Source organism: Peromyscus leucopus, chromosome 6, assembly GCF_004664715.2.
Source record: "Peromyscus leucopus breed LL Stock chromosome 6, UCI_PerLeu_2.1, whole genome shotgun sequence".
NCBI lineage: Eukaryota > Metazoa > Chordata > Mammalia > Rodentia > Cricetidae > Peromyscus > Peromyscus leucopus.
This window is the reverse complement of record NC_051068.1, coordinates 89,602,615-89,616,627: the sequence shown is the minus strand read 5'-3', so window position 1 is coordinate 89,616,627 and position 14,013 is coordinate 89,602,615. Positions and strand designations below refer to the sequence as shown.

Sequence of the window (14,013 nt, the reverse complement as noted above, 5' to 3'; positions counted from 1 at the left end):
TTTAAGTTGCACTTCACTAGAGATCTGTGATCTGAGAAGGTAGCAAATTAACCACCTTTAAATAAACCACCCATCTTGTCCTCAGCTAGCAGTGTTTGGGGGAAGGGACAGAACCAGTCACTGCACAACTGTCTTGCAAGAGACAAGCATCAAGTACTCCCTTGCAGTGCTGTGAGCATGCAATCCAGAGGTGCCCGTTTGGAAGTCACTTGGACAGTGTTGTCACTCTTGCCATCACTGGCATATGCAGTGTAAGGGAAAGAGGTTCATTTTGGCTCAGGTATACAGTCCATCATGGTGTGGGCAGCACTGTGCATAAACAGCTCCTTGTCTGCAGCAGCATGAGGCTGCGTGTTCACATCTTGGTGGATCGGGGAGAAAGGAAAAGGCTGGTGTTTAGTGTAGCTGATGTTTTTCTGTGTCCCACCTGGCCCGTGGTCAGGACAAATTTCTCTCACCCACCAGTCCTGCAGCCATTTGGACCCAAGTAAACACACAGAGACTTATATTACTTATAAACTGTATGGCCACGACAGGCTTCTTGTTATCTAGTTCTTATATTTAAATTAACCCATTTCTATAAAACTGTACCTTGCCACATGGCTCGTGGCTTACCAGTATCTTTACATCTTGCTTCTCATGGTGGCGGCGGCTGGCAGCGTCTCCGGACTCAGCCTTCCACTCCCAGAATTCTCCTGTTTATCCCACCTACACTATACTTCCTGCCTGGCTACTGGCCAATCAGTGTTTTATTTATCAATCAATCAGAGCAACACATTCACAGCATACAGAAAGACATCCCCAGCAGTTTAAGTATCTATCTTTCTCCTTTTTGCCTTTATTCAATTGTGAACTCAAGTCTATGGGATGGTACTGCCCATATTCAAGGCAGAGCTTCCTCACTGGACCTTCTGGAAATACCCTCTCAGACACACCCAAGAGTGTGCCTCAAAGATACCCTAGGCATTTCCTAATGCAGTCAGGCTGATAATCAAATCAACTATCACAAGCAATTAAAATGTACTGATTTATTTTTTCAGATTTTCATATATGCATACAATGTATTTGATCCCATTTGACTCCCACTGTCCACCTTCAACTCCTTGTGGATATTCCCTACATCCCCTTCCCAACTTTTTTTTTAAAACAACCCCAACAGAGTCCCATTTGTGCTGCTCATATACACATGAGTATGTCACTCCTACTGGAGCATGGGCAACCTGCCAAGAACTACACACCTAGTAGCCCATAACTATCAATAGCTCTTAAGCTAGGGTTGGGGCTCATGTGCCCTCCCCCATCCATGTTGGAAGGTTGCCTGGCTTGATCTTGTGCAAACAGCCACTGCTACCACCAATTCATGGGTGCAATAGTCATGTCCGACTGATGCTTTCTGGTCTCTGGCTCTTAGAATATTTTTGTTTCCTCTTTCGCTATGTTCCCTGAGTGGTGGCACAGAGGAGGTAGAATACAGATGTCCCATTTACAGCTGAGCACTCCACACATACTTGTCTTTGCACTTTGACCAGTAGTACACAAGGACTTTTCGTTGATGAGAATGGTGAGTTACAACCACACAAAAGCCTGTATGTGAATGCTTTAACAATTCTCATTATTACTAAAAAGTACAATGTAGAACTCAAAGGTCTCTTAGATGGTCAGGAGTTAAATGAACTGCAGTCTCTCCATACAAGCGAACTCTACTAACCTGCAAAAACGAATACAATCTCGGTACCTGGAATGGTTTACATGAATGTCAAGAACACCATGCTTATGGAATCCCCCTACTTCTCAAAAAGGCAAAACCATTGAAAAAGAACAGATCACTGGCTTCATAGAATTATTGATGAGGTAGAAGAGTTAATGGACAGAGGAAAGGAATTCTGCTAGATGACGAAACTGTTATGTATCAAGACTATAAGGTGTTTCACTGTATCATAATTTTGATTCATTTAATACTAGTTAGGGGGAACAACATGGTAAAATGCTTGCCAGGCATATACAAGGCCATGGGATCAGGAATCCCTGCCCCCAGCACTGCAAAATCAAAAGCTAATTAAAACCAAAACCCAAGACATCCAAACCCGCTAATAGCTAAAAACTACTAAATAACCACCACATGTGTACACCTTCCTATTATCTCTATCTTAACCTTGGATTTCAGGACAGGAGACCCCAACACTAATCATCTCTTTGTATTGGTAAAAGTTTTCATTTTACAATTTCATTTAAACAGGTTAAATCACATACAGGCCTGCCAGATTGAGCAACAATCAATAAATAAACAAACCAAATTTTAATTTCAAATTACATTTGTTGAGCCCCTATGCTTCTTGTTAGGTTTTTCAGTTTCAACTGACAGGTATGGGTTTCCTACTCATTTTGCTTCTAGTTCATTGAGCATATTGGATCAATGTATTGATTACCTTTTACTAAATTTGAGGAAATTTGGGCTGTCATTTCCATTTTTTTTTAAACTGCCCTAATTCTGTTCTTTTTTGAGAATTTACTTACATGCTTTTTAACACTGCTTTATCCTGGAACTGGTGAGACAGCTCAGCAGGTAAAAATGCTGCTGCCACCCTAACAACCTGAGTTGATTTGCTACAAGCCACCTCTACACACTGTCCTCTCATGTCCAAACAAGCACTGGCACACTCGTGTGTGTGCACGTGTGTGCACACATACACACATAGTCCTCTCTTCTTCACACAAAGTATAGAAATTTTAAACACTACTTGATACTGCCCCCATGACATCATGACTGATTATTTTTCCCCCTTAGTCTTCTTCCTTAGGTTGGACAATTTCTCTTCCTTCCTCTGGACTTTGCCCAATTTGGTTTTTGTTGCTTCCATCTCTTGGATGACAGTGCTCATTATATCCATCCATTACAAGCACCTTTGTTTTTCATCCATGCACAGTTCTAAAGTGCCAGTCCTTTATATCTACTGATTGGGAAGTCTAGGTTCTACTAACATCTCATCCCTACATTCTTTTCTAATCATAAAGTCATGCCTCATATTGTGTTCTGCAGCCATTGTTGATATTACAGTAAATTTTCACCATATTCTGAACCATCTTAAACTTTGTTCTAATAAGCATTCAACTACTTGCTTGTCACCTTATCCATGAAGGCCTAACTTCACATTATATGAAACTTTGTCCTTAGTTTAGTCCTAAGCCTAGTCTTTACTAGTACATGGCCATTCTGGGCTTCTGATAAGAAAGCCCACATATCTATCACGCCCTTCTAACTTCTCAGGATTCAAACTTGAAGCTGTCTTCTCTCTCAACAGAGAGCAATGTCTGTCTCTTTGGGTCCCTGGCTTGGCTTTTCACCTGGATCCTTGGATCTTCCTACACATACACACAATAAGGAATGAGCTGAGCATATAGGACACATCAATCACGAATTTTTAAGGGCTGCTACTTTAGTTTCTAGCTCCCTCTGAAGCCACAGTTCCATCCACTAACCATCTCACGCCAGTACAACACCAACTTGGCTGAACTGAAGTCTGGGAATGTCCTCAGAGGAAAAGCCACACAGGCAGAATTCTTAGCCTGCTCTATGACACCCCAGTGTCGTTCAACAATCAGGCACTATAACAGTCACAACTGGAGGGTGTGAGCTAGTCAACTAACAAACCCAGAAGTCCTTTATTTTTATAATTCTTAAATGTTTAGTTAAACATCTCCAAAGAAAACAATATAAAACTGATTTAAGGTACTTAGTTCTTTCTTCTTGTGTACACAAGAGATTGAAAATGGAATATTTTATACACATTAAAATATTTCATCCCAAATGAAACATCAAAATAATTCTAGCTAACACATAATGCCAGAAAGTAGAAAAATTTTCAACTAATATTCATGAATATACTAAGCAAAAAGGTCAAGTTGATTAGGCTATGGAAATACTTATGACTTGAACTAACACAGTAGTGTGTAACAAAGCTACTTCTACTCCAAACCAACACAAGTTATTAAACAAATGAGCCTCTTATAATTAGTAAGTGTGTATGTGTGATGACTAACACCAACACTGGGTATTCTCCTATTCTATCTTGCTCTACTATTTATTTATTTATTTATTTATTTGTTTGTTTATTTATTTATTTAGAGATATTATACAGCACAAGGTGGCCTGGAACTTGCTATGGAAATCAGGTTAGCCTTGAACTCAGAAATCTGCCTGCCTGCCTCCCAAGTGCTGGGATTTAAGGAGCGCACTCCCATACTCAGCTATCAACTTATTTTTTGGAAACAGTGTCTCTCACTGAGTAAGGCATGCAGATTAGCCAGAAAGCTCCAGGGATCTGCCTGTCTCTGTTCTCCACCTAGTGCCAGGGTTCAGCCTACCCCCCACACTGGATTTTTCCCATGAGTGCTGGGGATTCTAGCTCTTAATGTTTGCACAGGAGCACTTTACCAACTAAGGCATGTTCTCAGTTCCCAACAGCCACCTTTCCATAAGGAGATCATAAGACAGTAAGGGAATAGTTAGCAAGCTTTTATTTGCTTTACTTATTACTCCCTGCTTCTTTATCCCTTCAAAATCGGGTTTAGGTGATTCACATTCCAGTTTCCTCAGTTATTCTTGAACCAGCCTCCTTGCATTGATGGGTTCCATCTATGAAAATCTTGTAACTGTGTGTGATGTCCAGCCACACTTTCCGGCTTCATCTGCTCCATGTGTACACCCTGGTGAGTAGCCAGCCAATGCCGCAACAGTCATGATGATGAAAGGGGGAAGAACTGCTGCGGGAAAGCCAACGCTGCTGGATCAACTCTTGTTGCCTCCTCTTGTCACTTCTGTTACACTTTCTAGATAAATGACAGACCCATGCCATTTGTCATATAAATACCACACACCCAACAGAACTGAAATTAATGTGAGACAACAGAAAATGTCCATTTTCAGAGTCCATTAATACTTTGGGATTCCGGTATAGAGAAAAGACTTAGCATTTCCATCTCCAGTGGGTGCAGGGTACCCCCTGTGATGACCAAAGAATGCAATGGTCCTCCCAAGTCCACTGTACACATCTGCTGTAAAGTGCCCGCTGCAATTTTCTGGTCTTCAGCGCCAACTCTGGCTAAGCCAACACAGAGTGTCTCCTCAGTGATTGCTGTTTAAACAAGGGGCAGGGGAGGGAGAGACAGAGAGATACCGCAGGTCAATTGGGCAAGTGCTTCTGCCTGTTCAACATTCAGAACTATCAGTACAAGTACACTGAAGACTGCCCTGAACATCTGAAACCCCCCTAGTTACTCACTACAGACCAGTGACTTTACCTTTTGAGAATTCCAAAGGTTTACACGCTTATATGTTACACATAATGACAGAACATTTGTCTTAAAACAGGTTCTAAGTGAACATCTTTATGATTCACACATAGTATAAAGATTTATCTTTATTATTTGTGTGTGTGTTGGTGTATGCATATGTATGTGTATAGATGTGCATGTAGGCACCCATGGAGGCAGAAGAGGGTGTTGGATCCCCTGAAGCCAGAATTACATGTGGTTGTGAGCTGTTCAAGGTGGGTGCTAGGAACCTAACTTGGATCTTCCTTGTCTTAGTTAGAGTTTTTATTGCTGTGAAGAGACACCATGACCACACTAATTCTTATAAAGGAAAACATTTAATTGGGGTGGCTCCCTTAAAGTTCAGTTCATTATCAGCATGCAGGTGCTGAGAAGTATCTGAGACTCTTATCACGCAGGCAACAGGAAGTGGTCTGAGACTGGGCAGTATCTTGAGCATACAAGAGACCTCAAAGCTGGCCTCCAGAGTGACACACTTTCTCCAACAAAGCCACACCTCCTAATAGTGCCACTCCCTTTGGGAGCCATTTTCTTTCAAACCACCACATTCCATAAGAACTAAAGAGTGAACCATCCTCCTTCCCCAACACACTTCTATTTTAAATAAATTCTGAGGTACATTTATACTGACCAAGATACAGTAAAAATTAGGAGACTAAGAAAAACTCACAGATGTGAATTTCTGCTCAGCCATCTAATTAGTTATAGGACAAACCAATTTTTTAAAAAATTGTTTTATCTCTTAAGTGGTAGTTGTGAGGGCTAATACAATGAGTACAAGAGTACTTCGTAAGCTATAAAGCCCACAACAAATAATAATCATTTCTACATACTTAGGCTTTTAAATTCAGAATAAAGATTCACATTTATCTTTTCATAATCACTCACTTTGGTGCTACAGCTGAAGAGCTGACTTCTCACTGGTTTATCCTTTAGTTGAGAAAGTTTTCTCACTGAAAAGTGACTTGAAAAGAAATGGGACAAGGATTTACACAAGGCAAAGAGGGCACGCAAGGAACTCAGTGCCACTAGTAGAGATGAACTATGACTGGGCCAGCAGGATGGCTCAGGAGGGGAGCCACTTGCCCCAGCCTTGATGGCCCGAGTCTTGGGACCCACGTGGTGAAAGGGGAACTGCCTCTTGAAGGTTGTCCTCTGACCTCCATGTGCACATTTTGGCAAGTGTGCACACACATTAAAAAATAAATGAAAATAAAAAAGACTTGAAACTATAAAATGATCACTCAAAAGTGCCTTAACGCATGTTTTTACTAGAGGTTAGATAAAGACAGTGCCCATAACAGAATATGACAGGTACATTTAAGAAGTTGTCAGTAAACATTTACTGTCCAGATCCACTTTATTGTATACCGCATGCTCTGTCTACCTATTAGGAGTGTAAGATAAACTCTTGTCTTTATCCTAAAGAAAACTATTCTATATTTCAGTGTTCAGAGGAAAAAGCAGAATAAATGTACTTTTGTAGGATAGATCATATTGATTAGAACTAAAATGGGAGCTCTCTATTTTATCAAATATTCATACATTATCATGTTAACATAAAATCTTAATTATAAGTAACATAATATGTGTTAAGTAATATATATATGTAATATATTATAAAGTCTTTTTTTGTTTTGGTTTGATTTTTGTTTGTTTTTTCAAGACAGTGTTTCTCTGTAGAGCCTTGGCTGTCCTGGAACTAGCTCTGTAGACCAGGCTGGCCTTGAACTCACAGATGTCTGCCTAAAGGCGTGTGCACCACCATATGGTTAAAAGTCTTCATTTTTAAAAACTTAAAATTATGACAATTTTACTGCAAAGAACTCAATTATTTTTCATTTGGTATAACTTGAATTCTGTGGGACTTAAAATTAGAAAACAAATACAAGACATACCTAATAAGGCCAAAACCCTGACCCTGCTTCAGTGTGGTATGCGAGTGTCAGGTATGTGGTGATGTATGTTTCTGTAGAGAAACAGCCCAGGAGGCCGCTGAGTACCTGGTTCTTCCCCGCGTGCTCTCTGATTCTCAACAATTTCTAGAAGCTGCTGGGCTGCCTGGTTCACACTCATGTATCGAGGAGGTTCATAGATCTTCCTTCCCCTGTAAGTGTAAAGCTGGACATCACTGTTGTTACCCGGAAATCACTATGGCATTCGACGCTACACTCCCCAGGTACACCGAGAGCCATAGACCCCACTCTCCAGTTTTCCTGTGACACCCACTTCTGTCTAAACCAAGGATGGGTCCAGCGACTGAGTTTCTTAAGATTTTTCTATTGTCCTATTTTGGCCATCTTCAATGACACTAAAATGATGGCAAGATTAATATTCTGACAAAGATACATGTCTAGATCAAAGTTATGCTTACTAAAAGTGATGCCTCGGGCAGATGTAATTCGCACTGTGTCAATGCGGTCTAACCCTGGGTGAACCGGTTGTTTTTATTTTCACGTTGCTGGGGCCTAGTGCAGGCTAGCCATTTTTTTTTTTTTATTAATATGTTCCTGTATCTTTTTTACTTCTTCTTCTGAGAAAACTGTCAAGATCTGAAAATCTTTGACAGCAACATGTTTATTTCCGAATGCCGGCAAGCCTGGCGAGTTTACTGAGTATCATAACAAAAAGGTAAGCTCCTGAAACTTGCAGTCTGCACTGATCATTTGCTGATCTACAGTTCTGCAAGTCAATGCTGTCCAGAAGCACAGCGCAGTGCAATCTCAAAAACCCCAGAGTACAGTAGCAAGTTAAAGAGGCAAAATTAGTTTTAATAGCAGGTGAATATATTTAACCCAATATCCCCCAATAATATTATATATTTGAATACCTAATTCACAAATAAGTATTAAACATTGCTTTTATACCAAATCTTTGAAATCTGATAAGCACTTTCAGCACATTAAGTTTTAATCAGAAATACTTAACATGTATATAAAATATATGGTCATAAAAATAGATTTTTAAGGGTAAGTTGGAGGGAGGACATTACTAAAACATATTGTAAATATGTATGAAAGTCTCAATGAATAAAATATATTTAAAAAACAGATTTACATATTAAAGTTGTCCCAGACAACCTAAAGGTCTTGTAAGTATTAGTCTAAGGTTAAAAGAAGCCTGAGTTCTTCAGCTTCACCAGCCACATTTCCAGTGCTCATCACCATGTGTGGTAGGACTGCTGTACTGCACACTGCCTCACTGAGAGGACCCCGGCCTCACACACATGGAGAAGTGACCCACCCCTGCCCGGGTCCTCACACATGGTAAAAGTGACCCACCCCTGCCCGGGGCCTCACACACAGAAGTGACTCACCCCTGCCCCGGTCCTCACACATAGAGAAGTGCCCCCCACCCCCTGCTCTCACACATGGGAGAAGTGAACCCCCCCCACAACACAGATACATGGGGGAAGTGACCCCAAAGCAGCAGCAGCCAGAGGTAGGCGTCAGATGTAAGCCCAAGGTTCTGAACTCACAACACATTCATTCATTCATTCATTCATTCCACCCACATTTACAGGGCGGCTTTAAATGCCCATCACTGCTCTCGGAGTTGGCTCTATGAACTCTACCGCTACCTTCACCCGACCACCCGGCTCTATCTTTTCACTGAGTAACTGGGCCGAAGGCTCATTTTCATCCATCATTAGCCTCGGCTCACTGAAGCACTTATGGACTTCCGTCATGGAACGGAAAGGACGCACCTCATGAGATTTTCCAGGGACTGCTCCTTCACTTTGATATCTGTAGGGAGGAAAGGACAGTTCTTTTACCCCAATCCTTCAGCTTCCATTCGGGATCACACACATTTTTGGAAATCTTTCCAGAGCCCCTAAATGCTGATCCAGGTTTGTGGTGTCTCTGCTCACACTTGTGTGTGACTACTTTCCTACGAAGGTTAGAGAGCTTCGAGAGCCTGTGGCTGCGAAACCCCCCCCCCCCCCCATGGTAGAAAACAAACTGGGATCTAGTTTCCTGTTGGAGAAGATGATGAGGGAAAGCATTAGATGATGTTGCCATGTGCACTTAACTAATCAGAATCTTTTAAATTCTGCCTGGAAATTTGCATAGACTCATCCAAAATGTCTGCTTGTACTCCTATTTGTACACTCATTTATTTTTCAGGCATCAGACTATAAAAGCCTTGAAGGATAAAACCCAAGTTTAAAAGAAGATTTTTGTTTTCTTGCTTGTCTTTTTGTTTTTCGAGACAGGGTTTCTCTATGTGTAGCCCTGGCTGTCCTGGAATTCGCTCTGTAGACCAGGCTGGCCTTGAACTCACAGAGATCCACCTACCTCTACCTCATGAGTGCTGGGATCAAAGCTTCTTACCATACTTTGAAGAGAAGTGTTAGCTTTCTTACAGTGGTAAGACATACTATAATAACGAATGACTACTGTAGTAACGGGGCTTCAGAGCTCTCTGCCAGACACTGGGCACCACAGGGAGCGGATTCAGTCTCTGTGCTGGAGAAGTCTGACTGCACCATGACAAAGCCGTGGTCCTGTGCAGTTCACTCCACGGCTGCTGAGCTGAACTGCTGGGGAAATGGTGAAAGCCAACTGGCTCTGTGTGTTCCAGGAACCTCACACAAGGGCAACAGCTGCTTCCTGTTGTACAGCCTCATGAGTGGTTCAGCCAGAGTTTGTTTTTGTAGAAATAATACGGTACAACTCAAGAGTCACTGACAGACTTCTCCAACTTACTAGAGGGATAGGAAAAGCTTCTCTTATTGATGAATACTAAGCAGTTTACCTAGAAACCATAACAATGGTAAACTTTATATCTGCTTTTCAATGTCTATGGCACTTAGTTTTTAAGTATTTCTGAAATTTGAAATATCATCATTTCATAGTTCTACTTGTCTGGTACATATAAAAATGAATGTTATTGAAACTATGGCCTCCAATGCAGTTAGTAATGGAAGTCAAATTTACTTTAAGTCTTGAATACTTAAGGTAACTCCTGCATTAATTCATTCACCTTGAACTTGTAAAATGCAACCTGTCTACTGTAAAACATGCAAAGCATAGATGTCTACTGAATATGTGGACGTGGGTCTCCTACAACCTACTCCAGCCCACCTGAAACTTTGTTTAAGCCATAAGTTCCAATTATTTCATACAGACTTTCCTTTCTACTCTAATGCTTTGTTCTTAGAACTATCTATGTAACTAATGTTCTTTTACTAACTTCTGACTATATCACATATATTAATCTTACCTCTAAATAAATTATAAGTTGTTTGCAGTTTCCTACCATGCTTTTTGCTCCCTAATCCCTAGCCCATAGCAGACATTCAACACTACATACTAATTTAAATGATGAAATCTATGATTTGAGAATTTGGAAGCCTAACACCCTACACTCCATACATAAATAAATAATAAAATAAGACAATAACTGTCTTAGTCACTATTCTATTGCTTTGAAGAAACACCATGACCAACTCTTATTTAAAAAAAAAAAAGCACTTAATTGGGGCTTGCTTACAGTTTCGGAGGCTTAGTCCGTTATCATCATGGTTGGGAGTATGGCAGCATGCAAGCAGACACAGTGCTGGAGAAGTAGCTGAGAGTTCTACATCCTGATCCACAGGCAGCAGGAAGAAGAGACACTGGGTCTAGCATGGTCTTTTGAAACCTCAAAGCCCACCCTCTGTGACATACTTCCTCCAGTAAGGACACATCCACACCAGCAAGGCCACACCTAGTCCTTCTAATCCTTTCCAAAGTTCCACTCCCCGGTGAATAAGCATTCAAATACATCAGTCTATGGAGGCCATTGTTATTCAACCACCACCACCACCACAAAAACAGCCAAACCGATCAACTTTTGACTGGGGGCTGGTGAAAAGGCTAAGCAAATAAACACTTACTCCTTACACCACTTATTCCTTACACGGATGACTGTAATTTGATCCATAGGACCTCATGGTGCAAAGAGAGAACTAATTCGCACAAGTTTTCCAAGTGTTCCTCTGACTTCCAAACATGTGCTGTGCCATGCACATGCATACACACACAAATACATACAAAATAATTTTTAAAAAACCACCAAAACTAGTTTGAGAAGCACTACTCTCAACAACCCCATGAGGTAGATGGCTTATTCTTATTTAATAGTATGAAGACAAAGGCTAAGAGTTACTCTCAATATTTTCTAGCTCATAAGCATAGACACTGGGATTTTGTCTTCTGGTTCCAACTCTCAGTGTCATTTTAAGGTTAATTTAAGATGTCAGCTATGTTGTGGTCCTCAAGGGGAAAGTGACAATTTGATTCTAGTGTTCCTTTCTATAACACGTAAGACTAGAAGAGGCTCTTAGACACAGGACTTGTTAAATCCGGTCTCTGCTGGAAGGCAAAGCCAAGTCCATCTGAAACTCAGTACTATTTAGTATCTTGTTGCACAAAGCAGTCCCAGCCCTTTGTATGTTAAGCAGGAAGTAAAATTTGGACAGGATAGTACAATGGGGAGCTGGAAACAATGGGCCATTTGTATTTTATTGTGTTAACAGTTAAATGAATGGTACTGGGAAACTATTCAAATTTCATTATCATCTGCAAAATAGATTTTAACAAAATGATCTTTGGAGTATCTTTCAGAAGTATTATTTTGTGATTCTGACAGTGAATATCCTAGAAGATGCAGAATGGTTGGTGAAGACAATAAATGCTCACTACATGTCTGCTGAACTGCAATAACGATGGACAAATCTGTAAATACAGACTCTTGGAAAGGATCTATAGGTTCTAAAAGGGAACAGTAAGTCTGAGCATGAACACAGGATTTATGTGGTATTTCAAGCTGAGAGTACAGGAAAGAGCTGTGTGTATACAGTGGCTAGCCTGTGTCCTTGTTTTGTTTTGTTTCTTTTCTCTGCTGAGTTATTCACAGAACAGTTGGAATTCTATCACAAAATGAACACAAGAGAAGTCTGACAATTCACTGCACGAGATTAAGGAAGCTTCCTGATGCTTACCAAGCAAACACAAAGTGTGCATGCCATTTTGTCTGTTCTTCTTCACTCTGTCAAAGAAGCTTTCTGGTCTCCAAGTGTCCGTCCAAAACACAATAGAAACTGTTTCTCCAAACTTGTACAACTAGAAAAGAAAACATTACTTAATGATACAACCATCACTATTATTTCAAAGGTCAAGAGCTATGAAGTAGAGCTGATGACCCAGATGGAAAGAAAGCTCAGTAGTTAAGAGCTAGTACTACAGTTGCAGGTACCCAAGTCTATGCAGCACATAATCACTCCGACCTCTAGCTCCAGGAAGATTTGACCCCTCTGGCCTCCATGGGCACCTGACTCACATGAACATACCACCCCCATATACGTAATTAGAAACTTAAAAAAAAAAAAAAAACAATCTTCAAAAAAAAAAAAAGCACAGAAATAAAAATAGCTTTCAGCACTCACAACAAGTGTCAAAAGATTAATATTCTGCTTCCCTGATAAGACTACCAAGCCTTATTAGAAAGATCAGTTGACTTACCTAAGGTCACACAGCGAAAAATAAATAAATACACAAACTGAGGTCTGAGGGGATGTTCTTTTTTTTTTTTTTTTTTTTTTGGTTTTTCGAGACAGGGTTTCTCTGTGTAGCTTTGCACCTTTCCTGGAGCTCACTTGGTAGCCCAGGCTGGCCTCGAACTCACAGAGATCCGCCTGGCTCTGCCTCCCGAGTGCTGGAATTAAAGGCGTGCGCCACCAACGCCCGGCTGAGGGGATGTTCTTATCTGTCATCTTAGTTCAACAAAATCCACAAACTGCATACTCACTCTTGCTATTTACTACTCACAAGCCATACCCTCCCAATTTAACAAGATTATCTCTGTCCTTCATGTCAAAGTCCGACAGTAAGGACCTTGCCCAAATCACCGTCTCACCCAGGGGTCCCTGTCACTACAAATAAGAAGCTGCACGAGTCCACTGCAGCCCAACTCCAGAGCTTATGCAAAGAACAGTCAAGTGTTGCAGGTTGGCTCTAACCTGCTGGCTGTGCATGAAAAGTGCCAATACCATCTATCCTGCCCCAGCTGTGGGGATCAAGTGACACATGAAAACTGTTCACATGCTGAAGTTACATGCTAACATTATAATAGCTTTTGCAGAGGCACTGTATAAAAGAGATCCGTTTCTAAAAACAGTACAGTAAAGCACAATACTAAAGTTATAGAATGATTTAATTCTTCAATTTAAACAGTTCGATACAACTTGTAAGAAACCAGGAATGTATAGACACTGAAATGCCACATCTAGTAACTTGTCACAGGTTAGAAAGTCATTTTACTTTCCTAAGCCTGTGCTCTTGTGTGAAAAAGGAAGAGACAAGTCTCAACTGGGCACCGGAGATGCTGTTTCCTGCAGTGAAGCTTCCTTCTCACTTCAGTTTCAGAAGCTGTGGCAAGAGGTGCCAGGAAACAGACAGGAAGGAAGCAAGAAAAGGTGGGGCCCTCGGGCATCCATCCCTACTCCTCTAGAGCAGCTAATAGTTCTCAGGCTTTGTACACCAAGGTCTTAAAACCTTTAACAGTCATCACAGCATCTCTGAGTCCTAAAAGGACGGTTCATGTCCCTAATATGCTACAGACTCCAATTTACCTCAAGGAGCTTTATTCTCAAAGCCCATCTGAAAGTTATCCGAACAAAACATCTTCAGAGAGAAG

At 40.9% G+C, this 14,013-nt stretch overlaps 1 protein-coding gene across 5 annotated transcripts in view; it reads right to left on the bottom strand.

The window, feature by feature from the left end:
• Window positions 1-4,497: 4,497 nt before the first annotated feature.
• The window catches only part of Dph5 (diphthamide biosynthesis 5), a 29,812-nt gene continuing 20,296 nt past the window's right edge, over window positions 4,498-14,013 (bottom strand). For 4 of the 5 annotated variants that reach the window (XM_028856302.2, XM_037207033.1, XM_028856301.2 and 1 more), the window contains exons 5-8: window positions 12,320-12,440; window positions 9,038-9,077; window positions 7,335-7,438; window positions 4,498-5,132 (exon numbers count right to left, since the gene is read on the bottom strand). In XM_028856302.2, the coding sequence (XP_028712135.1) occupies window positions 4,921-5,132; window positions 7,335-7,438; window positions 9,038-9,077; window positions 12,320-12,440 (477 nt within the window). In that variant the 3' untranslated portion in view covers window positions 4,498-4,920. The remainder of the gene's footprint in view (window positions 5,133-7,334; window positions 7,439-9,037; window positions 9,078-12,319; window positions 12,441-14,013) is intronic. The other variant, XM_037207035.1, reaches the window with a different exon arrangement.